Below are 27,684 nucleotides of genomic sequence, written 5' to 3'. Positions count from 1 at the left end.
ATATCCGGCCTCTGTGAGCAAAGCGGAAGACGTCTGCCTGTAGTCTGCCGAAGGAGAATGGCCGCATTAGGAGGTCGGTGCCGGGCCGAGGGTTCAGACAGGGGCTGAGGCGCTGCTTCCGAGGCTCTGACAGCTTGTTTCCTCTGTTTTGTTTACTGTCTGCTTTAAAGCGTTGTCTTTATGCGCGTCGTAGGCGATCATGGTTGATAAAAGAACCTTGTTTGCGGTCACTATTTGTGTGTTGTATGAATAGTTTATGTAGCAGGGAGGTGGAGCAGCGCGCTGAGTGCATCGATACGGTGGGTGATGGCAATTCAGTACACTGACAGGTGTGTGCTTTCTCTTACAGTGGCATGTGGGTGTATCTTAAATACCAGGTAATGCGTTTTAAAGTAATTGGTATATTAGATTCGGCGAGGTAACCTTTTGTGCATTTGTGTTTACATGGATAGTTGCATGGCGGTCTGGATGTACCATTAAGACGGCCATATCCCATATGTGTATGAGTGAAGCCGGGTTTAGGCCTGTTGGGTGCTGCGGCACGGTGTTTTTCAGAGAATATCATAAGGTCACTTTAAATGCCAGGCGAGTAGAGAGCTGGCACTGGGGTACAGCAGTCACAAGTTACTCTGTACCGTTACATGTAGAGGAGGAGACTGTGTTAAAGTCTAGTGGCTGAATACCAGGACATTACCCTACTGCATTATTATGGCTCAGTGAGGTAACTCAAAAAGATGTCCCCCCTCCCACCCACTTCAAGGGAGGATACCCTGGGCCCTGCGCCTCAGATCCTGCGGTGGGCTGCATTATGACCCCGAGAGGCCTCGTGTGTACAAGATGTAAAGGGCAAGCCACAGTGTCGCTGAGCCGTGGTGTTGGAGCATGATGTTTCATTGCATGTGTTGGCTTGGGCATACAGTGCATAAGGATAAATAGATGAGGACATGGTATGTGCAAGCACTTTCTGGACGAGTGCTATTTGTGTCAGGGTAGTTGGCTTTTGGGAATGTATGTACATGGCAGTAGGTTCTAGTACTAAAAGCAAAATAGTAGCTTGTTGGAATTACCTTTACCACAAAAGGTGGGAGAAGGATGTACTGGTTATGTGTGTGTGATGCATGGTGTACCATGACAGGTCGGTGATGGCAATGAGTCATGGGGGAGGCTGAAGAGGATAATTGCACAGTATTTACAAGTGGAGTGTTCATAATGACACAGCGTGTTACAGAGCTGTAGGTTTTGTTTTATACAAGAGCGGTGGATAAGGGTATAGTGTACCAGACCGATTAGATAAACCACTGTGTGTACTGAGACAGGAGGATGAACATGCTATGTGAGACAGGTGACTGCTCTGTATTAACAATGGCAGGTGAATGAGCAATGGATTGATGGTCATAATATGTCGCTTTCCTAGATATATATTGGGTCACATTCTTCTCACTAAGCAAAGCTTAATGTGCTCTCCGTTTCTCCTTCGTACGCTAACCACACCCTTACTGCTTTCTCTATTCCCAAATTGCTTCCTTTTACAAATTTGTATATCGTGCACACCTTCCGGTTGTGCTGCTGTTGTTGATGTGTAGTCACAGATGAGTACAAAAGTATATATCCTTTTTAATGCTCTGATGTTACACTGACGCCAACCACAAATGTACAAAACTCCTTCTTGTCTCACTAACGCTATGTTGTACCTCTTGCCCTTGTGAATGTTGTGCAAGTTCTTGTCCTATTACTCTGTTTTAAAGCAGTCTTTTATATTTAGTGCTCAGTCAGCTCAATATCAACAACTCTACAATAAGTAGATGAGGTTAACTGTGTGTTCCAGGGGAGGAAAGTGGGGTGGCGAGGCGAGACCAATAGCGAGGCCGTGGTGTATATCTTGGTAGTTGGTTGGGACCTTTATGTGTGCTAAGATCGATGGACAAGAAATGTATATCACCGAGAGATTTGTTTTAGAGCCTGGGCATTACATACATATTTATGGTGTAGCTATCCAAACACTTCAGTATGGGAAAGGTGCGGTCAAATATTTGTTACACTGATTACACCGTTATAAACGCATGGATTCATCCCATTATTCATTTGGGTTATTATAGCCTAGTGCCTACAGCAGAAAGAGGGTATTGGAGATTGATATGCATGTGTACCATATTGTAAAGTGGGCTTCAGGTTGTGATTCATCATTTTTAAATTTCCCTTAGTGTAATGCCTATAAACATGCAATTTCAATGCATAATAGAATATATCACTAGGAAGAATGAGAAGTCACTTCCTTCTCCCATTTTCCCTCCCCTTCTTCCCCAAAGTGTAATTAAAATTGTATAACTTTTATTCAACTCGCGCATGCTTACTATGCGTATGTACCATGATCCTTCGCAGATTTCAGCTCCCGCATTACTGCAGTGTCATTATAATGAACATGGAGCTCTGTTTTTCTTTGCTTTTAAACTTGGTAAAGTTAATGGTGCACAACTCTGTGATCATAGAGAGCAAAAATATTTATACTTTTGTGAAACTGATTTTCTCGAAGCTCCTATTATTTGTGTTGGGATGATGAAAGTGGCAATTTGATCATACAGTTTGTGAAGCCACACAATCTTTGGAGATTGTTCTACCTTGGTAATTAATCACAGGTAACAAAATAACCTTTCAAGATATCACAAAATAGGACCATGCACGCTTAAAATAGCATTGAGAAAATGGCTGACTAAGTGGTTGGTGGCGTTTTTCCCTGGATATTTGTATCTCTCATTTTTTTCATGGCTGACCTTGTATGATAACGAAGAAACTGTTTATTTCACTATCCACCCCTCCCATGCCTATGGACAGTGTTGGCAGCTTACCAGTCACGTGCCTGTTGCATAACTCTCCCTTCCAAAATGTTAGTATATGCTCAGGAAGGGCTGTGACGCTATCGAACTCACCTGTGAGGACCTCTATTGGTAGTAGAGTACAATTAGCTTTCCGTATCTATTGCGCCCTTATGTGAGGACTTCTGCGGTAACGTAGTGTAACTGCAGCTTTCCATCTCAGTTGTACTTACCTGCGATGACCTCCTGTTGGTAGTATAGTCCAGCTTTCATTCACCCATGTATTTTCCTCTGAAGGCAACTGTTTGCAGTCCAGTACCACAAGCCTTCCATCTCCATTGTACTTGCGAGGACATCTGCATAGGGACACTTCCGCTTTCCAACACTTGTCCGAGGTTGTGGAAAACGTACACCTAGATGCAGGGCAGCGCTGTATGTATCTCTCAATATGTCATCTTTGTTTAATATTCGTTTACACAGAATATATACGAGAGGTTGCATAACTTATGCTTACGGTGCCTATGACTGAATAGTGTAAGAATCCCACATTATTTTCTTATTGGTTTTGTCAGAAGTGTTAAACTGTTTGGGTTATTCAGTGACTGTCACATACCTGCTCAGTTTATGTTGAAATTCAGTTCGTTCAGTCTGGTGATTTAGTAAAGTGCTCCTAAATGTTTCTCATTGAGTGAAGTTTACTGATTTGGAGTCCACCAATCTAAATTTATGGCAGATTTTAAAGCTGTGCCACGCGTCAAACAATGGGCATTGCAAGGTAGGGCATATTCCTTAGGTGCTGTCTTTCAGCCTAAGTGGTTGGCATCATTTCTGCTGCCTTGAAATAACAACTCGGTTGCAAGGCTCTCAGAGGTGTTGGCCAAAGGACTAGGCAGCCCAAACTATACCCTTTTAAAAGTACATTGCATTTTATTCTAATTACACTTTTATAGTACTTAATAATCCTGACGAGGCACTGAAGCGCTTTATGGCAGCTAGCACGCTACTCCGAAATTCAATGTTAGTGGCTCATGCTATGGTTATTTGTTTAAGATTTGTCGATTTATTGGATATTTCTATTACTGATGAGCTCACAAGGAAGAATTGGATAAAGAAACGACAAAGAACACTTACTAATTTGAAGTCAAGGTTCGCTTTCATGTTGGGTTTAGAAACCTAGTGGCAGGAGAGTTTTTGGCATAGCTTATAATTTGAGTATGTATACCTGCAGAAAGAAACATTATTTGTAAGTGGGATAGTATATGTTGAGGCAGCATTTATTGAGCAAATTATAACCCCTATGTGGGGGGGAACTCAAGTGCCTTCTCGCACAAATGTCAAGCTACACCAAGATATGTAAAATGATGTTGGCAAATGCCTACTAAACAACAAACGCAGAAATGTTAGCCAGCACAAAACACTTATTAGACATGTACAGGAAAGAATGATAACATAATATACTAGTTGTCACCAATTCCGATCTTACCCTTTTGATTTAGATTTACTCATTCAACCGTGTCTCTGCCTGGTGCATGTCACCTTTTGGATTACTGGGTCTTCTCTGATTACCACTCTTTTTGGTCAACTAGTGTTCTGAGGAGTGTACTGGGGATATTACACTTATGCCGGTCACCAGCTCATGGTTTACTCCTGGCCCATCCTCAACCAATATGGTAAATGTTCCTAGGGGATAACCATACCCACTTTCACAGCATTCCCACGGTGACTTACAGAAAAACAATCTCACAGTGCCTCTTTCTGCCTAAATCCAGGATGATTAAACCCTTTTCCCCTTGTGCAGACCCTGTGTGCCCACTCTGGAAGTGTGAACATTGAAATAAGCACACCACATGCTAAGCTGTTCATCCTTCTTATAATTTGTATATTTGTCTCTGACATGGCCTCACCCATCACACCGCCAGGGGCTGCACCCTTTAACACAAGGACCGCAACTCATGTCGTCATCCGACATGGCATAAAATACTTCCTCTTATACTCGAAAAAACTCACCCATTCTAACACACCCTACACCTGTAGCTTGCTGTGACTATGGGTAAGCACTTCAGCTCCCCGGATAGGGGTAGCGAGTACTATTTAAATATCTCTGAAAGAGACCCCACGTTCAATTAGAGGGCAGGAAATGAGCCACACCAGCCGAAAAATGACAGCAAACATTTAATTTTGTTGTGATCCACATAACGGGTTTCAGAACCGGGCATTGATGGATTGGCCTGTTGAGAAGATGGCATCTGTAGTCTTACTTTAAGAGACTCCTATTAGAAAATCCAGGATGTCTTCACGTAATTAGTTGCCTTTCCAATTATGCGTTCCTCGTCATAAGCGCCTCATAGAGGGGCAACAGCTATTCTCAGCAAGAGGTTTGAGGGTTGTGTGGGACAGGTGGCGGCGGATAGATTTAGTAGATGGGTGGTGGTGCTAGAAATTAATATTAACAGGGAGAGATATTCTTTAGTTTCTTTTTATGGCTCAACTTTAGACGATCCCCAGCCATTATATGAATTGTCTCTTCAGCTGGCTAATCATTCTAAAAACGTAATAAATACAGCAGTATGTGATAGCCTAATATTTCTATGCCGCAGTACATACTTTAATAATAGACTAATTGTTTTATTTCATTTTTGGTAAAGCTTTTGTTCCGGAAGGCTACATCTCAGTGGGGAAGAATAGGAAGTGAGAATCCTGAAGTAGTTATTAATTTAGAATTCATATGCTGCAAGGGAAAGTAGATCCCCTTGTAATCATCTGAACAACAGACCATTGCCAGATTTAAAGAGTAAGAATGGTAGTTAGAATCTTCAGTTTGAGGTGTTTTTGTAGTAACTCTAAATATTAACGGTGGCAATTTAAAATTCCATGTCACCCTCCCCACCCCCCCCCCCCCCAAACAATAATCCTGACTCTTGTCAGGGTGAACCCTTAAAGTCACTAACATAACATGATCTTAATCCCCTGGTAGCTCTGGCTAAGGGTGGCCTTTACCTGTCTAAATAATTATTTTGATAGGTCACACTGAAGGTTTTCCACTGCAGCAGTAAAATTACAAAGAGCAGTCCTATATCCATGTTTGCACTGCCAATGTATTGGATGGCACAATATGTAGTGCAGCCCACCAGTTGAATTTAACTTCCAGGTCCTGGGTGCAAGTTCTATACCGTATACTAGGGACTTACAAGCAAGTGTGTCAATCAGGAATACACCAGTTTAACCATGTTTAAAGAGAAAGTGCAGTCACTGTATTCCTGTTTTATCAGAGATAAAGTGCAGAGAGTTCTAAAATAATATAAAATAGGGTCCAATCTGGTGTGACCACACGGGAAAGGCAGCTTTGTTACAGAGAGCCAACAACTCCCTTGCAGACTGGTTTGTAAATGTTTCCAATATTTTTCAAGTCTTTATGCAGGAAAAAAGTCAAACGCTCAAAAAAAGAAACATGTCTTCCAATCACTCCTATTTCAACCAGATTGCCATCAAGATCAATTTGGTGTTACATCAGTCCCTAATTGCAAATATAGTGACACATGCAACTCTGACTTTAGAAAGATCCTTGCCAAGAGGCAAAAAAAAGTCCATCAAGTTGTAACCCATTTTTCTGGCCAAACACCTTGTAGAAATCACAATTTATATTCTCTTTAAATCCACACTTCGGGAAGAACCTACACCAACTGCACCCACTTAGTCCTTAAATTTGCCCACTGGCCTGTGTGGAAATATGACTTGGACGATTTGTTTTTACTCTAAATGGTCCCGCAAATGCTCTTAAATTGCTGTCAATTTATGTGTTAATTTTGTAAATTCTTATTTAGTACACTGGTTCATGTTTCAGTTGCTTTACCAGCACATCGATGCTCATATGTTCCATGGTAGTTTGAATGTTGCTTATCATTTCTGTTGGCACAAAAAGTTGCTTACAAAAGGTTGGAACCTCTGAATTATTATAACCCTGTGTACTGAAAGTATAAAGTACTGTATGGTAGTTTTTAATAAAATCTGCATTAAGGTTACCTGTGCGCTATTTAAAATAAAATACTTATTAAGAAAAACACAGTCGCTATGTTGCACTTATGTTTTGTATGACTACATAGTTGTTTGTTTGAAATGGTCTTGACATCTTTTCATTATTTTATATGCAGGTGTTTCTGGGTCGGTTGTATTTAATACATAAGCACTAGAGTCCTTCTAAAACCTTACATTTCACACATTACCTTTAGTCCCATAGTGTCTATAGGGTGAGAAAAACCACCTCAGCACATTTCACATACTTTTATTATCCGGTTCCCTGTAAGCTTGCAAATAGTTTTCAGATTGGGGTAATTAAAGTGTGTACCTGAGTGCGTATCTTATTGCACTTTTGTTACAGATAATTGTTGAGCCTTCGCCGGGTGAAGATTCGTACTTTTGGTCTTGGAGCCTAATTAGCAGGTCGGCGGTTCATCGGACTGCAAACCTGTGGTGGGACCGCCGCAACCATCAGGGAATCATGAATCCAGTGGCGGTCAGAGGCTCTAATATGCTGCCAGTGCCCCTACGGCACTGCCGAGCAGATTAGAAGTTTCCTCACCGCCGCAGTTTCATGGCGGTGAGGCTGCCATGTAAACTGTGGTGGTGAGGAAACAAAGGGGGCCCTACAGGGGCCAAGATATACCTTGTGTGCAGTCACCCCTTTTCTTGCATGACATGGACTTTACAGTCCATGCCGTGCAGGAAGGGATTTTTACATTCCCATTGTGGTGCATTTTTAATGGGCCCGCCATGGTTATGTCAAAGGACTGTTTGCCAGACCCCAAGATTGCTCATAATCTGGCAGGTGGTCGAGTTTTCAGTTCTCGAGCAGTGTGCTGGCATGGCGGCCTGCACTAGGACTACCAAATTCATAATCTGGCCCTTAGTCACGTTTTTGGAGCTCTGAGACTGTTTGCCAGACCCCAAGATTGCTCATAATCTGGCAGGTGGTCGAGTTTTCAGTTCTCGAGCAGTGTGCTGGCATGGCGGCCTGCACTAGGACTACCAAATTCATAATCTGGCCCTTAGTCACGTTTTTGGAGCTCTGATTCCTCCAGTGGGACAAGGCTGCAGGCCACAGCCGAAAAGCGGGTCTAGTCCTTCAGGGCTTTTCACAGGTCAGACAGCAGGTTTAGTCCTTCTGTGATCATCCACAGGTCCACTAGTGTTCTGAGAAGTGTACAGGCCCATCCTCAACCAATATGGTAAATGTTCCTAGGGGATAACCATACCCACTTACACAGCATTTTCACTTTGACTTGGAGAACAACAATCTCACAGTGCCTCTTTCTGCCTAAATCCAGGATGATGAAACCCTTTTCCCCTTGTGCAGGACCTGTGGGCCCACTCTCGAAGTGTGGACATTGAAATAAGCAACTGCTTCTCTATGGTCACTTCAAACTAGTACTGCGAGCAGCTACATCCCCACTGTGATTGGAGCCAGGCTTATTCGGGGGAACAAGAAAGGAGCATCTCCAGGTGTCATCTGACATCTGCCCTTTGAAAGTGCAGGCCCTTTTGAAAATAAGTTCCTGGGCACGGCCAAAATGGCCATCCTGTAGGAGGAACAGAAGCTTCCCCTCCCACACACACACACACCCCCAAGCTTTTGCCTCCTGCTCTTGGAGGAGTTTTCAAACCTCATTCAGAGGGCTGCTGCTGGAGGCCAATGCAAATTAGTTTCAGGGGTAGGTTTGGGTTTTGGGGTACAGGGGTATTGTTGGGGTTCAGGGCTAGGTTTGGGTTTTGGGGTGCAGGGGTATTTTTAGGGTTCAGGGGTAGGTTTGGGTTTTGAGGTACAGGGGTATTTATAGGGTTCAGGGCTAGGTTTGGGGGTACAGAGGTATTTTTAGGGTTTAGGGATAGGTTTGGGTTTTGGGGTACAGGGTATATTTATAGGGTTAAGATGGGTTAGTGTTTAAGGGTGTTGGGGTATTTTAAGGCGTAAGGGTGGGTTATGATTATGGGGTGCAGGGGTATTTAAAGGGAGCAGGGTGGACACCCAGAGCTGGAATGTACAGAACCTGGGAAGAAAAAACAATGAAATATTGGGCACAACGCTCGCTTTTTTTTCCGTAATCCCGCGCCCCGCACATGCACACGCCCACAGCACACAATATGAGACATGGCATAAAGGGCAGAACGTACCACACGCCCCAGCATTTGTCACGCCCCAGCACACGCCCACAGCACAACGCAGACACGCCCACAAGGGACTACTTTGCTGGCACGGTTCTTTTACCTTTTAAATGTATATGGTGGGCGTCTGCATAGCCTATGTCCTTCTGCTGCAACTGCCCTTTCCAACGCTGTATTGGGTGTTGTGATTGGTGCTGTGGTTCCTGAGATTACCCGCCTCAAACGTTTGGGCTCTCTTTATTATATTAGTATGGATGCTAGGGACTTATAGGTAAGATGAATATGGCAATTAGAAGTATCCAATTGTATCATGTTGATAAGGGGAGCACAGACGCTGATCAGCAGGAGTAAAGTGCACAAATATCTACAACTAGCAGAAACAATCTAGGCAAAAAGACGGGGGTACACCGTGCAAAAGAATGGCCATTCATGCATTATGTATTTTTGGAGGTTTGTACAGTACTGATCATACATTATGTATTTTTGGAGGTTTGTAAAGCACTGATCATAGGGACTATGCAAATAGGCACTTAATTGTGAGTTGTTTTATGGCCTCATATCTACAAGCATGGAACTTAGTAAAGCTTTGGTGATGAAGATATCTCAAATGGATTCTAAAACATGTTGTTTTTATTTTTCTCCTTGCAGAGTTAGGCAGTCATTTACAAACCCAAAATGGAATTCCTCCTTCGAATGCAGCCAGCAGCACCATGGACCCTTTTCATGCATGCAGTATTCTCCAACAGCTCAAAATCATGTATGATGAGGTACAGCTGACTGATATAATCGTGGAAGTGGATCACGGTAAACAGTTTCCCTGTCACAGAAATGTTCTCGCTGCAATCAGTCCTTACTTCAGGTACCATGTGCATAACAATGTTTCATCACCACTGTCTGTTTTTTTTGTTATTGTGTGTTTTGTTACTAAAATCAAAATTTGCATGCAGCAATTGAGATAGAGATGCAGTGAGCGTTTTGATTGGTTTGTGGGGGTTATTAACCTGTATTTTAATTTGTATTACTTCCCTTGTGCAACCAATGAATTGGTTATGATGTAATGCCTTGTGAATAGTATTATCTTGATATGCTTTTTTCAGTACCTTATGTGTTTAGGTCTCACCTAGCTGATAGCTTTTAGTCGTCAGAGGAGCAAATATACCTTGGTCCGACCCACTGCTTACCATTGGTTGCCTTTGTCTGTCTTGCTTTTCATTCAGTGAATTTACCTGCCCATCTTCTGTTTGTCCTTCCCCTGGAGCATATTATCTCTACCATCCTTTTGCTTAGATGACTTTTAGCCTTCCAATAATCACATTGGCATGCCTAGATACGCCAAGTCAAAGTTATCCATTTTATTTATATTGCAGACCTAGAGATAATCAATGTGCCCCCTCCACCCCACTGTTTGTTTGGTTGGCCTGCAGTAATGCACCATCCAAGTGAGATATCCATGGTTCGCACTACTACTTTGAGTACTGGCCAGCCTAATGTGCCACAAGCAGGATAAGGTGCCCTTGCAACATGCACAAGTATTAGGACAGATGTTTGCTGTTCAATTGCCAGTTTGTTTACATTTAGCTCCCAGGATGAGAACCTTTTTATGTCTCGCTCTCGAGATCTATTGTCGTCGAGATGCCTCTCAAGGGAGACAGACCGGGCACGCGCGGCAATTCTGGTCTGTGGACGCGCACGTCCAGCCCGGCGCCGTGCACATCTGTTGCTCCGCACACACACACACACACACACACACACACATACATGCACACACACATGTGCGCACACGCGCGCAGGCACACACACGCGCGGAAGCACACGTACACACTCCCCACTCCCCACCACTTACTGTGCTCTTTTGTCGCTGGCTCCTTCATTCCGTCGCATCACCGGATTTCTCTCCTCCTGCTGTCTCCCGGGAACCCCAGCACTCCCGGAATCCCTGCTTTCTTCTGGGCTCTCCACTACCCACACCCCTCTGCCTCCAAGGTGCCGCGCTCCGGACGAGCTACGTCACCGCGAGCCTGGCACAGAGGTGGGGCATCTCCCGGAACCTCGCAGGTTCAAAAGAACTTTCCTGCAGATCAAAGCAGAGCCCGCCTCTCTCGCCTGCGTTCCAGGCCTCGCTCATAATATACGCACGCCTTCTTGTTAAAGTTAGTTGGAATAATGTGTTCAATTGGCAGAAAATGGGCAGTACAATTACGTACAGGGGGGCCCTAAAATATATCTTGCGGTTCCTAAAAATCATTAAAATGTATTGTCTTTGTGATTTGTATTATATTGTTGTAATGTTTGTCAGTTGGTGTCTGTGTCCTGGATTCGTAACAAAACAATATACCTGTCATCCACCCGTGCAGTCATCGCCCGCAGCACCTCCCCCGACCCCGCCAGACCAGTCAGACACCAACACACACAGCTTTACAGAGACAGAGGGACACAGACTAAACATTTCCATTCCTTCACCTCATCCAGCAAATAAACGTCGCCGGGGCTGCAGGCTGTGTGCGGGGGGCTTAGACTGCAGGCTCCGCGGTGTCACGCCACTGTTGACTGGACAGACTTTATTTACATGGGGGGCCGCAGGCGGGAGACAGCAGACTTCACACACAGGCTGCAGACTGCACGAAAGACACTGAAGTATTAGTCCTGCAAAAGCGGCCGATGCAGACAGGGCAGTGTACACATGGCTGCAGCACGCGCTCTGAAGGACAGGCTGCAACTTCTCACCGGCGAAGAGGACTGCTGGAAACTTCCAACACACCGGAGACGAGACTGCACGCAGCGGGCTGCAGACTCCGCTCTGCAGGCCGGACACTGGTGCCACAGACCGGAGCCCTCACACTTGAGACTGCACACTGCCCCAGGACTTTCGGAACTGGCAGCTTCAGGCTCCGACAGACTGCAAGAGAGCAGCTGCCAAAGCACTGCCCCCTCACTCACTCACAAGCCGCTGCCCTCCCTCACGTCGGCTCTGATTTCAATAATGCTTTATTGGCAAGGACTACAAATGCTTACGTTAGGTAACAGTCGTTCCCCTCCCTTGCCTCCTCCTTCCATTTCTTTCCCATCTCCCAGGCCCCCTCCTCTCTGCCGAGGTCACGCAGCGCCCCGCGTAGACTGTGCAGGCTGCGTGCGCCGGGTCTGTAACGGCGGTCTCGTGCCCGCTCTGGCTGTGTTGCAAGGTCTCCAGAGGCTGTCTCTGTGTGCTCAAGATTCTCACGGTGGTCTCTGTTGGGACTTGCTTGGGCATTTCTTTGAGCCGGGGTCTGTAAGAGCGGTCTCTTGGAACAAAAGGTCCTCTGTGGCGTCCTCTCAGAACTTTCTCTGTGTGACGAAGTCTCAGTAAAGTGTCTTGTTGAGGTGCTGTGTGCTGAGATCCCATGGCATTCTCTTCGTATGGAGGTCTCTTGTGTGTGTTTCTGTGGTTAGTGTAGTGGGACTCGTGGGTGAGGCGGTCTCGGAGAGGTTAGCGCTGTAGCATGCAAGGAACGCACACACAATTGCTTTGGGTGTGGTCAAATTACCCTGTGCGGTCTTTGCACCTTTATTATATAGCCTCTGGCCTCGTTGGCCATAGGGTGTTACAGGATGCAACTTTTGGGTCACATCAGCACAGTGAGGGCGGTGCTGGAATCATTACTTCCCTCCCCAACTTACAATTGGCCTTTGTCCTGGTGTTGAACAAACAAAGTCTCCGAGTCTTTGGCTTGGCGGTGGATTTGGCCTCAAGTCGTAACACCGTGGGTGGGAACAGCTGCTGCCATCTAAAGACCTTGGCTCCTGCAAAGGGTCTCTCTCAGGGCTTTCCTTGGTACTCAGTGGCTCAGTGGTGGGGAGGGTCGTGAAGCTTTCCCCTGGGTCAAGCTGTGGCCACGGGTTATCCCAGGTGGCTTCTTCATCTCCTGACTGGCTGGCTTATTGCCTTGGACGATCCACCCCTTCGGAACCCCGATACATTCCCTATAGCAACCTTACTCTCTCTTTTACTGGAGACCATGGTACCACTCAAGCGGGAGACTGTCCATGTACCTGTTTCACACGGCATCCGGAACTTCCATCCTGGCCATGGATTTTTTACTCACACAATTCCACTCTACTGAATACAACATACACTCCACACAATACCACTCTGTGTCACATAATTATATGCTACATAATTACACTCCGCTCAACGCAACATACACTCCAAATACCACTCAGTGCCACATAGTTACACGCCACATAATTACACTCTATCTATCGCACCACCACAGCATCTCTCAACACCACCACAGCATCACTCAGGGGCACCACAACATAACTGCGCTACCACAGCATCACTGAACGCCACAGCATCACTCGTCGCCACCACAACATCACTCAGTGCCACCACAGCAGCAGTCTGTGCAACCATTCAACAACAACTGGTTCAAAGATGTTCTCTCGAAGTTTCAAGCTTTATTACAAATGTCACAAAAAGATGTTAATATTTCCCTTCTGTTCTTGGATTTTCGTCACAATAAAATACACTGAACATTAGCTTCATAAAAGAGTTTTACAAAAGTTTAATATATTGCAATTATAAATTACAATAAATTTTATTTAAGTATTAATTAATAAAAAAAATTAAAAGCAATTATTTGTAATATCAATACATGTAAGTCGCGTAAATGCAACACATAGTGCATTTCAAATGCTATGGGTGTCACATTTGCGAAAGTTAAAAGTATTGGCATTGCAAATGACAAAGCTATTAATTTTTCTATTTTTAAAACCAACACATAAATAAAAGATTTGTCATTTACAATACCAATAGCTCAAACTTTCCTAATGCGAGACCTATTGCATTGCAAATGCAAATGCTTGTTGTATGATTGCTGACATCAGGTGTACATGCAGGTGATCGCCGATATTGTTACTTGCCTTAATGTGCTGCTCTTGGAACTTCTCCTATTTGACTGTCAGCCTTCAGCAGTTGACCACACTGCTATGGTGCTTTAGAGTCCTACTGGAGAGCGCCTGGGGAAGATTGCAGAAGTCAAGAAACACCCTATGTCGGTTTCAAGGACCGTGCTGTAAACACTTATTTTTGTTTTCAAATTTAAAATCTGACTTTCCTAAGCACCATAAAGTGGCCTAATATCCCAGGTCACTTGCATAATTTGTGCTGTGGCTAGTAAGAGAAAGGTTGGCATTTAAACACTTGAAATCTGTGGTTTCTGAGAATGAGACAGGACTCTTTTGGGTTGTCTTCCAACCAAGGGTTCAGCAGCACATTCATTTTCAAATTGTTTATCAATCTCTCCCTGCTTCGATCCCAACAATATGCTGTTATTGCCAAGTACCATTATATTTGAGAAATGTATATACGAAGCCCCTCATTACACTCCTAAAGGAGCATGGCTTGAAGTTGGTAAACTATGGGTACGACACACAACTGATTCTGTCCCTTACTAATAACCAGGAGGAGACACTCTGAGCCTTTCAAAGAGACATGACAGAAATTTGTGAGTGGATGAATACTAACTTCTTGAAGCCCCCCAATAATGTATGGCCTCTTTCAGGTGGGGAAGATCCCCAGTCATCAGACACATTCCGTAATCTTGGGATTGTGTTTTGACAATAAACTATCTCTGGAGAGCCACATGACTAAATTGGCAGGTACGCGCTTTGCTTTACTCCATGGACTGAGGAAGGTACTTCCATTGCTGCTTACCAACTCCAAATTCCAGGTGGTGTGAAGTGTTCTACTCAGCAGACCGGACCACTGCAATTCCTTACTACCTGTAGCAGCTGATTATTTGGTAAAGCGAAACAGGGGCTAAATAGACTTTGTAGGTCCGCCGCGTGTGACGCCCTGAAGGAATTACACCGGCTTCCTCTGAAGCAAAGGATTACTTTTAACGCCTTTTGCATTGTTTTTAAAGCTCTACAGCAAAAAGGCCCAATGCCACTACAACACTGATTCAAAAGATTCATCACTGCGATCTCTCTCTGCTCAAGTACAGCAAACCTTATCTGTACCCCTACGTACTGAAGGTCTAGGCAAGGGGGCTGGACTTTTTCCATCAAAGCGACTCAGATGTTGAATGAACTTCCATCACTAAGGGCTTCAACGGAATTGTTACAATTTAGAAAGGACTTGAAGACTTGGCTCTTCCCGAAGTAACCGGTTCTGGCCAGATGTTGTGCATGTGCAGTCTCCGCAAGTTAGTTCATGGCAGTTGAGCTTTATAAATGCTATTATTAAATCAGTCTTACTCATTTGTGACTATCATTCAGTGTTTAAAGTCTATTTATTGATGTTCCATAGCTGTTTTTAACTTGACAGTTTTTTTATTTTGTTTTTTAGATCTATGTTCACTAGTGGCCTTACAGAGAGTACTCAGAAAGAAGTTCGAATAGTTGGCGTTGACGCAGATTCCATGCATTTGGTACTGGACTATGCCTATACCTCCAGAGTTGCACTGACTGAGGCTAATGTCCAAGCTTTGTTCACAGCAGCTAGTATCTTCCAAATTCCTTCCCTACAGGACCAGTGTGCTCAATATATGATAAGTCGTTTAGACCCACAAAATTGCACTGGAGTCTTCATCTTTGCTGATCATTACGGCCATCAGGAGCTTAAAGATCGCGCCCAAGATTACATTCGTAAGAAGTTTCTATGTGTCACCAAAGAGCAAGAATTTTTTCACCTAAGAAAAGACCAACTCATTAGTATACTGGATAGTGATGACTTGAACATTGAGAAAGAGGAGCATGTTTATGATGGAATAGTTGGGTGGTTTGAACATGAACGAAATAAAAGAGAAATCCACCTTCCAGAAATTTTTGCCAAATGCATTCGGATGCCTTTGATGGAAGATGCATTTGTGGAAAATATCCCTCCACTATTTGCGCAGGCTATGCCAACAATCTGTGTACAAAGAGGGAAAAATAGTGCCAATGGCTGCACACAGCGACTTGGTATGACTGCTATTGAAATGATAATGTGTTTTGAAGCAGCGAACAAACACTCAGGAAAGAAGCAAACTGTGCCTTGTTTGGATACTGTCACAGGGAAAGTATACAAACTATGCAAACCACCAAATGACATGCGGGAAGTTGGAATAGTGGTGACTCCAGACAATGATATTTATATTGCGGGAGGTTACAGGCCAAGCAGCAGCGACGTCTGCATTGATCATAAAGCGGAGAGTGATTTTTGTTTGTATGATCATTGCAGCAATAGGTGGCTACAGAAAGCCCCTTTACTAAGAGCCCGCATAGGCTGCAAGTTGGTTCATTGCTGTGGTAAACTGTACGCAATAGGTGGACGTGTTTATGAAGGAGATGGACGTAATCCACTTAAATCCGTGGAATGTTATGACAGCAGAGATAACTGCTGGAGTGCTGTAAGCATGATGCCTTCTGCAATGGAGTTTCATAGTGCTGTGGAGCATAAAGAACTAATCTATGTTTTACAAGGTAAGACCTCAGACGTGTATGGGTACATTTGTTGCTCTGTTTTTGATGTGAGACCAGTTTATAAGCTTGCAATACTCTCTGTAACGAATGTAAGGATTAAGCTTCAGTTCGGTTTGTGTTGCTATCCTTGACGGATCAATAGCAGTGCAAAACACTACACAGTCAGGAAGAGCATCATGCAGTGTTGTGGTTCCAGTTGATCCTCTCCTGTTATGGTATCCCCCTATCGGTGCATTACTGATTTTGTGCTGCTTTCTTGGAGATGGTGATCATTTTTCCACTATTTTTGTTGCATAGACCACCGTGTGTTGTATACTACCCCATGATTGGGACACCTCCTGTTTACTTTCATTGGAACTGTTAAACCCATGTTTCTTCCCTTTTTGGTTGGTTAGATTTCCTCTGCATTAATATGGTTAGCTACTCATATATATTTTCGGTTTATATGAAGTCTGGTTGAGCCATACTTTATTTGTTCCTTAAATGCATTGTTGTGCGAAGTCTTGTACTTTAGCACACCTTTAATGCCTCACAGTAGTAACAGTCGAGCTTAACTTGCTCTACTAAGGGGCAGTAAAAATATGTTTTATGACTTCATATTTGATTTTGTCTTTGGGTAATACCTGTAGTCCAGTTGTTAAAGGTATGGCCCATAGCACATATAAACTCCTTTGATTGTCGCCATTTCAACCTTACAGCTGGTTACTTTACTGGCACTTATTGAACATATTTGCTGTTACATTGGAGTCCGGCAATTTGTGGCAGTCCTTAAAGTATTAGACTATTTAATGAGCCTATTTCATGAGCCTCCTTTCACTTTTGTCTCCGTATTCAGATCTGCTTCCAAAGTGTATCGCCTGTTAGCCAAGCTATCAAAAGAAACTTCTTGCAATGCAGCCTTTGACCCAGTGAAAAATAAAATGTCTGTAAAAGTGCTAGGCAGAAAATCTATTAATCTCTCACCTTGCTTGTGTGGAATTTTTAGGACTGATATTACTGCTGTAGCCTAAACCTTGTGGGGTTTCTACTTTCTGAATATGGTTGTGCCAGTGTTAGACCTATAACTAGTCACTTTCTATGTGTCCCTTCTTTTTAAGAGCCTGTGCAGAGCTGGAGATGACATAGTTTGTTGAGTGCTCTTTGAGCAAGGGGTTAGCTCGGGTCACCCACCACTTCCAAGTAGCGTTCCACCTTCTGTGCCTCCTTGCTGGTGAATGGTGAGCAGTTTCTTGAGCCAGCTCGGTGGCTGTGGCAAATGTTTATCTCATCCCACATAGTGGGTAAGAACAGACAAATGTTAAGTCTACTACTACAAATAAGACATCGGAGTCTTCGCTCATTTTCTTTTCCCCTTCCCTCCCCCGCCCCCCATCCTGGTCCCTAACCTACGAGCTTACTGTGGTCACAAAGGATTAATTGGTACAACAAAGCGAAAAAGCGGGACCTGCCTGCTCTATTTCATTAGTGGGATATCTCCCCTTACCTTAAGGATGAAGTAAAACGGTCCTCTAGGAGTCCTAGTATATGTATATATCTATATGTGTATAACTTTCTAAGTGAGCATAATGCTTGAGTAAGGATTATATCACCCAAGTATTGTGGATCCCAAAAATAAAAATATAACTTTTGGTCCCCTCGTAACTCCTGCCCTTGTTCCTCAGTCGTCCCCTCTGCTTCAAAAGCGAAACCTTGTGCATTTGCTCCAAATTAAGCGAAGTTGTCATTCAGATATTTAAAATCTTGAAAAACTAGAGTTTATCTCTGCATCTTATCTTGGGCCGGCTTTGAGATGTACTTCTTGTTTATGGTATTACCCTCTACATGAACTATTATTTTTAGGTCTCGCTGATATAGCGTGCATGCGCTAACAGCGTGACATTTAGTAAGCTGGCTTTTGGAAGTGCTTCCAAAGCGGCAACCAGCTTACCTGCTCGCGCATGACGTGCACAGCTCTTTTATCTTCGTCCGCACAACTCGCTTTGTTCGTCCAATGCTTGATTTTTGTGCGCACAACTCGCATGTTTTTTTTCGGCCAATGCCAACTCGTGGGTTTTTTCGGCCAATGCTTGTTTTCTTTTTCTTTTCCTTTTCGTGGCCTCGCGGCGTTCTTTTATGGCCATGCGGCCAATGCTTGTTTTCTTTTTCTTTTCGTGGCCTCGCGGCGTTCTTTTATGGCCATGCGGCCAATGCTTGTTTTCTTTTCCTTTTCGTGGCCTCGCGGCGTTCTTTTATGGCCATGCGGCCAATGCTTGTTTTCTTTTTCTTTTCGTGGCCTCGCGGCGTTCTTTTATGGCCATGCGGCCAATGCTTGTTTTCTTTTTCTTTTCGTGGCCTCGCGGCGTTCTTTTATGGCCATGCGGCCAATGCTTGTGTTTTTTTTTTGTTTTTGTTTTTTTTTACCTGCCAAAGAACGATCATCCTAACTGCTCCGATCAGACGATGGAGAAACAAAATGGTGCAGGCATGGAATCACGCTGCCTGACCTGGTTGTGACCACAGAAGCAGTGACAATCTAATTGTTAAGCAATCTTCCTCTTTGGCGTGCTCCCTTGAGTATGTAAGGTTGTACAAGTCACAGAGCTTGCAGACGTACTACTGTAACGCATCACGCGTTCCAAACGAGAGTGGACGGAAGGAGCAGGAAGATACACTAAAGCTCCAATGCAACGGTGACTCGCGTGCAGTCTGCTTTCAAATCCCACAGAAGGCTCGAGCACCGTGGGCAAGGTCTCCGCCTCCCCTCTTCTCTATGAACCAAAGGCGCTGCAGGCTAGTGGAAAGAAGACTGGCCCTCACGTAATTGAGTCTCCTGACGTGATGCCGTTAATCCTTAGTTATCTGTAATGCAATCTTGTTACTATATTTTTTTTACGATTCCATTTCTTTGCGAAGGCTTGTCCTTCCATTTGCTTGAGGAATCTGTGCATGGTTTTAAATACAATCAGACACGCCTGGGCCCTTCATGTAGTAATATTTCATTTGACACCCTCAGTCCAACCTGCACTCCACTATGATACCGTACCACCAATTTCTCTGCGTGCAGCCTCCCCTCCCTTTGTATATGCAGCAGTTTGCCATTAGATGCACCACTGCCTCTTCAATTTACACATCCATCCTCTCCTATGTTTTTGTTCATTATTTGCGCCCAATTTGGGCAGCTATTAACCCCTCGTGCTCACAGCGGTCACACCAAGCTTCTTTCTGACGCCATCATTGCAGCATCTTGAACACCTTCATTTACTCTGGCCTCTAATCCATAAGCATTTACTCTTTCTTTTCAAACTGCCTTCTTCTTGTCATGTTTTCTACATTACTCCATTTGTATAAATTACAGTTTCGTTCAACTTTGCCGCGTTTGTTGGCCTCTTTCTGAATAATACATGGTGTTGTTCCCACCCAATTATATAACTCATTTATCAATCTCCTTTATTTTTTTAACATCTGATAACTGCACTCGCTCACACAAAAGTAAAAAACATTTCCGTTACAAGGCCAATAGCACTAACCCTAAAAAAAAAAAAGAAAAAAAAAAAAAATATATTTAAATTGGGAGGCCTGTTCCTTCACAAATGTTTGTTAAAAGTTAAAGCATTACCTGTCTGCTGCTTACGGCAAAACACGGGAAGATGAGGAAGTGGATGCCTGTGTGTGCCCCGGGGGCACTAGATGGTGCGTGCTTACTTCATGCTTTGAATATACTCGCTTTTAAAAGTGAAAACACTGCACAGCAACACAAGAAGATCAGGGAGTGTATTCCTGCTGTGCACAGGGGACAAAACTAAAATAAAAGGGCAACAAAGGGACACCGGAGGAACAGGCCCGGTTTTACAAAACATTTAATATTCACCCTGCAAGTTACTTGCAGTGTCGGAGAATGTCTGCCACATGGAAAAAGCAACATCGCCAAACTCTTGTTTGCATCCATGCTTTCACTACACTCTCTTTTACCTCTTAACTGCTGGTCCTCCAAGCCCCCTAACCCCACTGCCATCACTGCTGAGTCCTTTTTAGGTTGAGCCTAGCCTCTGGGATCAGAGAAAGAGAGTGCATGTGACGGATGCGGTCGCATAAAGGCTGAAAGGCCGTCTCACTCTGACTGCAATCCTTCGGAATCCAATAATACACACCACTAGGTTAATGCACATACTACACAGCTCAGCATGCAGCGTAAAGCTCAGAGTTTGTAATGCTGTGGGGGCTAACTGAGCATTTGATCCTTCTTAGGCCGATGGACTGCGCTCCGCCTCTTGGTTAGCTAGTGCGGGGGTGGGGAGGGTCCCTACTATTTGCAGCAACAAAAAATGTATTTTGTTCAGTCCTCATTACTACAGGAAGATTTACAAATGAGTACCAGAGGTAGGAAAAAACAGGAAACCCGTCTGGGCTGTCAGACCATTTTTGCAAGCTTTGTAACCTTTACAGTTAAACAATAATCGTTTGTCTTCAGCGCCTCTGTGACTCACACATTCTTCACAACTTTACAATATAAACGTACAATTCACCATCCATTAGTGTGGAAGCCTGTTCTTTCTTTGGTCTGCGATTGGCCACACCATGTATATATTAACTGCATAGCTAAGCACTTAAAAGGCACCAAAGGCGAGATCTATTGGCTGTGCCAATGCTTGTTCTTCAATGCCGTCCTCCGTTTCTTTTACCAAAGCACACTCCCATAGACATCGACCATCTGTATCTCCAAGAGGTGCATTTAACTGGCTGTTAAGAATGCAGTCCCATCACTATTCCACCTAAAGTTTGCATGACTACTGGTTCTGTGATCAAGCAAATGTGTGCTTTTTTTCTTTGCAATTTTTGGTGTTGACTGTTGTGCTTCAATCTGATATTCTTTATTCTTCCTTTTGCTTAGTCTTTTATACTTATCTAGTTCCACCAATTCGATATCGTGTAAATTGAATGGAATTACAGCTTTTCAGCAAGTCTCAGCTGAAAGGTGTTTCTTCTTGATGGTTTCGAGAGTTGATTCTTTTGCAATATTTCTCCATCCTAGCCAAGCATTATCTGGCTTCATTAGAGCAAGCTCTGCATTTAGTGTGTACACTTCAGGACAACAAAGTGCAGTCCAGATTTTTTCAGAAGTTTAATTTCAATATGATCGACCAGGATTTGTGCATCAATGTACTTGACCTGAAAATCTGTATTTGTGGCTCTGAAGCCCCACTGCTTCCATTGTTAAGTCTCATTTATTTGCACAGATATATTTTATTGCCATATTCTGCCTGAAACAAAGCATTCCACCAAGGTCTGATGGACTAACTTGCTATACATACTCAGAAGAGTGGCCTGAAACAAAGCATTCCACCAAGGTCTGATGGACTAACTTGCTATACATACTCAGAAGAGTGGCACTTATCGCAGTGAATCATTAGTATTTGTCTTGGCTTCCTCCAGACAATCATGGATCTTTGCCTTGTATGGCCAAGAGTCAAGACCTCTAGGGACTGCCTTACAAATGGAGGTTCTGTAGAATGTAATTTTGCAACATTGTTTATGAAAATATATTTGTATATAACAGCATAGCATGTTAGTGAGGAAAAAAACCTGTCTTTTTTAACAGGTGCTCCCTCTTGGAGTTTTAAAACACTATGTGTGAGGCAAAGCAATACATGTGTAAAATTAATAAAGGGAAGATTGGGTTGCCTTTTTGTGTATTAGGTGTGTACATCAACACTTTTTTTTGCTGATGCTGCTCAGCACTGGTTATAACCCTTTGCTTTTGTTCAGCCAATGCACAACCACATCAGCAAAAACCAGTTCCAAAGCCTATGGATATGAGACACGGATAAGCTTTGCCTGTGAATATTTTTACTTTTCTTTTTCGGCCTTACTAATGTTTAGCAGCACAATGATTAAACATTAATTTTATGCACATAGTAAAAAAAATAAAACCAGTGTAATTAATTCAATGGGGGTTAATACCATGATACAAGAAACAGAAAGCTTAATATAGTAACTAACCTCCGCACAACCTAAAGCTTTGAAGTATGTGTTTGGTTGTAATATTTTATTTAAAACCTAATGCCCCTTGCTAGTAGTGTGGGAAGTATACACTTACAGTTTCATCATAATAGTGATGGCTACAACAATTGCCTATGCAGACACCTAGTTACAGCTTCATTTTGTATGTGCCTAAATGTATGCTTATTGTAGCTATGCAATAATAAGTATTTTTATTGTCGTCTTTAGGAGAGGTTTTCCTCTGTTATGATCCTCATAAAGATTATTGGGGTTATCTGACTCCAATGACGGTGCCTAGATCCCAAGGCATGGCAGCTGTATACAAGGATTCAATCTACTATGTAGCTGGAACCAGAGGAAATCATCAACGTGTCCTTACAGTAGAAGCATATGACATTGAACAGAACAAGTGGATTCGAAGAAAAGATCTACCATGTGACCAGTCCTCTAATCCATATATTAAACTCTTGCTCCTCAAGAATAAACTCCATTTATTTGTTCGAGCTACTCAAGTCAGTGTTGAAGAACTAGTTTTTCGAACAAGCAGAAAGAATTCTCTTTATCAGTACGATGAGGTTGTTGACCAATGGAGGAAAGTCTATGAAACTCCTGACAGACTCTGGGACCTTGGCCGCCATTTTGAATGTGCTGTTGCTAAATTATATCCACAGTGTCTACAGAAAGCTCTCTAATTCAGAGTAACTTGCCGTCCCTTTCAGTGATCCTTCTTAGAAGATTGAAACTTGGTTGTATAAGAACATTTCTGTCAGTATTTAATACAAGCTGAAACTGGACAGTTTTTGTAAAAGTGGATAGGTGCTTTTAAACGTTGCTGTTAGGGGAGGGAGTTACAGGCTCCATTTCTTACATTTTTCCAAGTTATAGTTAACAAAGTGCAATTATCAGCATTTTTCATAGACCTACATTGAATCATGCCATTTATGTGTTTAAAGAATTGAAAATTGTAAATGTATAGATAAGACAACTATGCACTAGGAAGAATCTTGCATTCTAGTTTTTGATGTGTAAACTTTTAATACGGGTGAAAACTGAGGCAATATTGCTAAGTCTTATTTTAGTGCATAAATATTTTACTAATACACTAGGACCATAATTGCTCAATATATTTCTGGTACATGGTTGTGAAGTTTTTCTTGGAGCTTTACTTCACTCCATACTCTCTAAATTGAGTATCCACACCAAGTTGCAGTAAAGCAAAAAACTGTTTTTGTTTTTCGCCCCTAATCTGTGGACCGGTGTTTGAAAATGAGTTGTAACATGTTTTTTCACTTTTTTTTTTATTTTTTATAACTTCAATGGTGCTAGTGAATAGTATTAAGTGAAGTAATTTCTAAATGCTTTGTTTCTTAAATTTGCAGGTATAAACTCCAACAGTTCCCATGTGATGAGGAAATATTTTGATCTCTTCATGTTAATGTGACTTTTGACTTGACCTTAGTTTGTGTCATCGTTTATTGACCGATCCAAAAACAAGCTACACTAATGCTTCCCGAAAGTCTGGTTCAGACATTTCTAGTTCCTTATGTAAATAAGGTTCTTGTGTTCTATTTTATTGTTAAAACGTGTTGCCTCTATTTAATAGTAAGTGTACCTGTGGCAACCCGTTTTTGTTGTACAGCAGAAAAGTTAAGTAAGCAAAGTTAGTGCACCTGTTTGTGTATGAAAAAATGGCCTGCGTTCCCCATTGAATTTATAATTCACTACAAAACTTTTGAAACTTGTGATTTCTAAAGCCACACAAAGTTTTTTCAGCTCTTTACCGCACCTTTTTTTTGCAGGTTTTGGGTGGTAAATAAACAACACTCTCCTCTAGCCATTGAAATTAAAGCACACAAGCATTGTGTGTATACCTACAAATAGATGAGTATGCGTGGCCTTGGAGTGTGCTTTGCCAGATTAGGTATAAACGTAGGAGTGGTTTTCTCTTACTCTGCATTAAATAGGAGTTCCTATGAAAGGCAAAACAGTACTATATCCTTTGTGCATTTGGTTTGGAGAGCAATAATATGGCATTTGCAAAGCAGTAGCATTATGTAGTTATAATCCCATGGAGAGTGCAGGAGATTTTGCCGTTGTATATTTTTTTCAATTGTTTTTATTACATTTTTCGTGTTATTGATTGATTGGTTCCTGTCTTTTGAACCTTCTCTGCTCTTTGTGCTGCCCCACACTCCAGCCTAAAAAAAATAATAGAAACAGATATATAGGAAAACTGCATTGAAATCTGCAGGTGGATATCTCTTGTGTTTCACTCTTGTACGATATAAAATAATACTGTGAAATCTCAAAATATTGCTTCATTACATACCTCATCCTTCAAAAGTTCACTTTATGTTTGAGTGTGGCAATTGAAAGTCTGTAGAAGAAAAACAAACATTGCCTTTCATGTTTTTTTTTTTTTTTTAATTTACATGTTTGATGAAAACGTCTAGTTGCTTATTTCTTGTGAATTATAAATTATCTGTTTGCCATTTGGTGCGAGTGGAGTTAAAGGAAATGCATTACTTGACTGTGTAGGACGCTTTACTCTTGATTCTAATAGTGCTGTTGACAACTGCTGGCTTTATAAATCACCATTGCGTTTTTTAAAGTGTAGCGTTTTTGTATATCTGTCTTTGCTATTTTATTAAGCTTCTTTACATACTTCAGTTTCTTGCTTTTTGACAATCTTTATATTTATTACAGTGTCCTACGACATTACTTGAAAACCGAATTTCATAAACTTGGCAATGCGTTGGTGATAGGATATACTGTGCTAAGGAAACAGTAGATCGAATTTATCTACACTGTCCCAATTTTTCCATTTTGGGAAACCGTTCACCCAGGGGAATTTCGGTACATGAAAGCTGTGTTTTATTACATAAAACCTGGTCGTTCTGTTTTATTGCAGTTTAACAACTTCATTTTATTTCAGTCTTCATCTGGTTACTGATGCACAATTGTTACCAGTCCCATTCAGTAGTGAATTTGCACAATGAGGACAAGTAAAATGATATGTCTACTTTAGCACAAACTTCTACTTCCTATGGTTTAGACATTTGGTGGATCTTATGAGAAAAATATCTATGAAGGCAGAAGATGCTTCTACTACGGCCAGTTGTAAAGATTGTTGCCAAATCTACAGATTTGCTGATTGGGCCACATGTATCTAGAATTAAGATTCTAGGCTTAGTTGTAAAAGGCTGATACTGTCTGCTACACCTCAGAAGAGGAAATACAATTTCAGTACCTTATTGTTCTAATAATCGGTGTGTGCCAAGGTGCTGTTGTAAATGCATATTGGCTATACAATTATCTGATCCCATGTGACCCTGAAGAATGGAAGTGAAGCAAGCAGAAGTAAAACTCCAACCCCCCCCATCCCCCCCCCCCAACACTCCAGTCTCTAATACATCTTAAAGTGATTTTTCTCTTTGTCTTGACCAACATCCTACATTTGGAAAGCCTGTTTTGAAATAACTATTGTGTGCTCAGGTCTGAAGTACTGTAGTACCTAATGTGTGTGTTTATTTTTTCAGTTTTGGCATAATTGCACAAATTTGCATTTTTCAATTCTAGTCATGATATGTTTCAATAAAGTGCATCTTAAAATCTGCCTGTTTTAACTGTTTATTCAGTAAGAAGTATATGTGCAATTTTAGTAATATTTTAGTCCTCTTAATCAAATGTGTGTCAAATTGTAATTTAGAAAATATGAAAACATTGTCTTAGTTGCCATCTTAGCCCTTTTAGTCTAGGCTGTTTTCTCAGTTATTCTGACCTCCATGCATTGGACAAATGTGTTATATTGAAGTTTTTAACATTTTGAGCTTCATTCACCATGTTGCTTACAAATGGCCACACTTCAACCCCACTTAAGCAGGGCTTTTCTTTATAAGAATTGGTAAACCTCCAAGTGCCAGACATGCTAAAGTAGGAAGGGGGAGGGATAAGAAGCTTCGGTCTTGATGGGAGCTGACTGAACACTTCCATATCTTGGTTGAAGAGACTGATATGGGTTAACCGAAAGTTATACTTGTCTCATGTTTTGAATGCTAGCCAAGCACATAGACCGTGTCTCAGACATTTGCAAGATATTCTGTTACATTAGTGTTAATGGAGCAAAAACGTTAGGATTCAATCCATTACCTGACTAAATTCTACAGACTTGAAAAATTAGATTCTCCTTGAAACCTATAAAAAAATAAGCATTCCTGTTAGTATAAATTGTTTTAATGTGGTTTAAGTACATAACTTTCAAGTAAACCAGCAAGCATGGAAAGTCCTTCAAATTTACAAAGTGCTTCACGCGATTAGCACAATTAAATGCAACCTAAGATAACGAGCAAAGTAGTTACCTAATTAAAAGGGTAGAATGTTCCTCTGTTAAAATAATAATTGTCATTTCAGAATCACAAAAATAATTTAAAGTAAGCAAACAAATATTCATACAATGAGAGCCCTGCAGTCTATCAAAGCATGTTTTTGCCAGTATTACAGAATTGCATGATAAAAGTTTGTACATTGAAGGAATCCATTTGCAATCTTTAAGGTAAGAATGTGTTGGGCAAAGCTGTGGGATTGGTTGTCCGAATATGAATAAATCTTTGTACGAGTGTATCACAGAAGTTAGAATTAAACTGTGCAAAGAAGAAGACTTTCTCTGCAAACTGTTTTGGTTGGCTGAGAAGAGTTGTCGCTGATTGAGACTTTCTCAATTTTAAAATTGACGGTCACTGCAGGATCTATGCCTATCTCAGAGAGCTCTTAGAGTTCAACTAGCTATTAACAATTGCCAACAGGTCTGGCTATTTTCAATTGTAAAGATTGTTTCTAAGCCATATATATTCCTACAAGAAAATATGGAGTATGAAGTTTGAGATGTGAGACAAAAAAACTACCTGTTCAAAGATTTCTTCGGGCCCAATCTCCAACAGTTGTTTGACCAGTCTCAAGTCATAGTGCTGCAAGTGGTGTTGAATTTCTGAGCCCTAAGAATGCGCACCATGTAGAGCCTCTCAGACTCTTAATGGGGCAAGTGCTGCCCAAATGTATAAAGGAGCTAGTTTTTCTTATAGGCTGTAATTGGAGGGTGCAAGGAATATCCACGAAAGCAAAGAGGGGAAGGAGCCATCTGGGGCCTGCTTTTCATCGTTGTGGCCACTTCTTTATGTACCTGCTGTCTCTTGACCTAGGAAGGTGTTATTTTCTTGCTTTACTTGTTCCCTGGGCATTGCACAGTCATCTGCTGCATAGGAGGATTGTGCTGTTGTGGGAACGTGACTGCTGGGGACTAAAA

At 42.2% G+C, this 27,684-nt stretch overlaps 1 protein-coding gene across 1 annotated transcript; it reads left to right on the top strand.

Annotated features, from left to right (window-relative positions):
• Positions 1 to 26,001, top strand: KBTBD8 (kelch repeat and BTB domain containing 8). Its single transcript, XM_078661485.1, has 4 exons — positions 1 to 73; positions 9,615 to 9,825; positions 15,295 to 16,409; positions 22,614 to 26,001. The coding sequence occupies exons 1-4, from the start codon at positions 58 to 60 to the stop codon at positions 23,075 to 23,077; spliced, it is 1,806 nt and encodes a 601-aa protein (XP_078517611.1). The 5' UTR covers positions 1 to 57; the 3' UTR covers positions 23,078 to 26,001.
• Positions 26,002 to 27,684: the final 1,683 nt, after the last annotated feature.

This window comes from Lissotriton helveticus, chromosome 9, assembly GCF_964261635.1.
Source record: "Lissotriton helveticus chromosome 9, aLisHel1.1, whole genome shotgun sequence".
Taxonomy (NCBI): domain Eukaryota; kingdom Metazoa; phylum Chordata; class Amphibia; order Caudata; family Salamandridae; genus Lissotriton; species Lissotriton helveticus.
The sequence above is the reverse complement of the archived record's forward strand: the minus strand, read 5'-3'. Positions and strand labels throughout refer to the sequence as shown.

Bases quoted from the DNA above. Each gene is read 5' to 3' on its own strand.
- KBTBD8 (XM_078661485.1), top strand. The intron at 9,826-15,294 runs GTACCATGTGCA...TTTGTTTTTTAG, and splicing joins GCAATCAGTCCTTACTTCAG to ATCTATGTTCACTAGTGGCC. The intron at 16,410-22,613 runs GTAAGACCTCAG...TGTCGTCTTTAG, and splicing joins ACTAATCTATGTTTTACAAG to GAGAGGTTTTCCTCTGTTAT.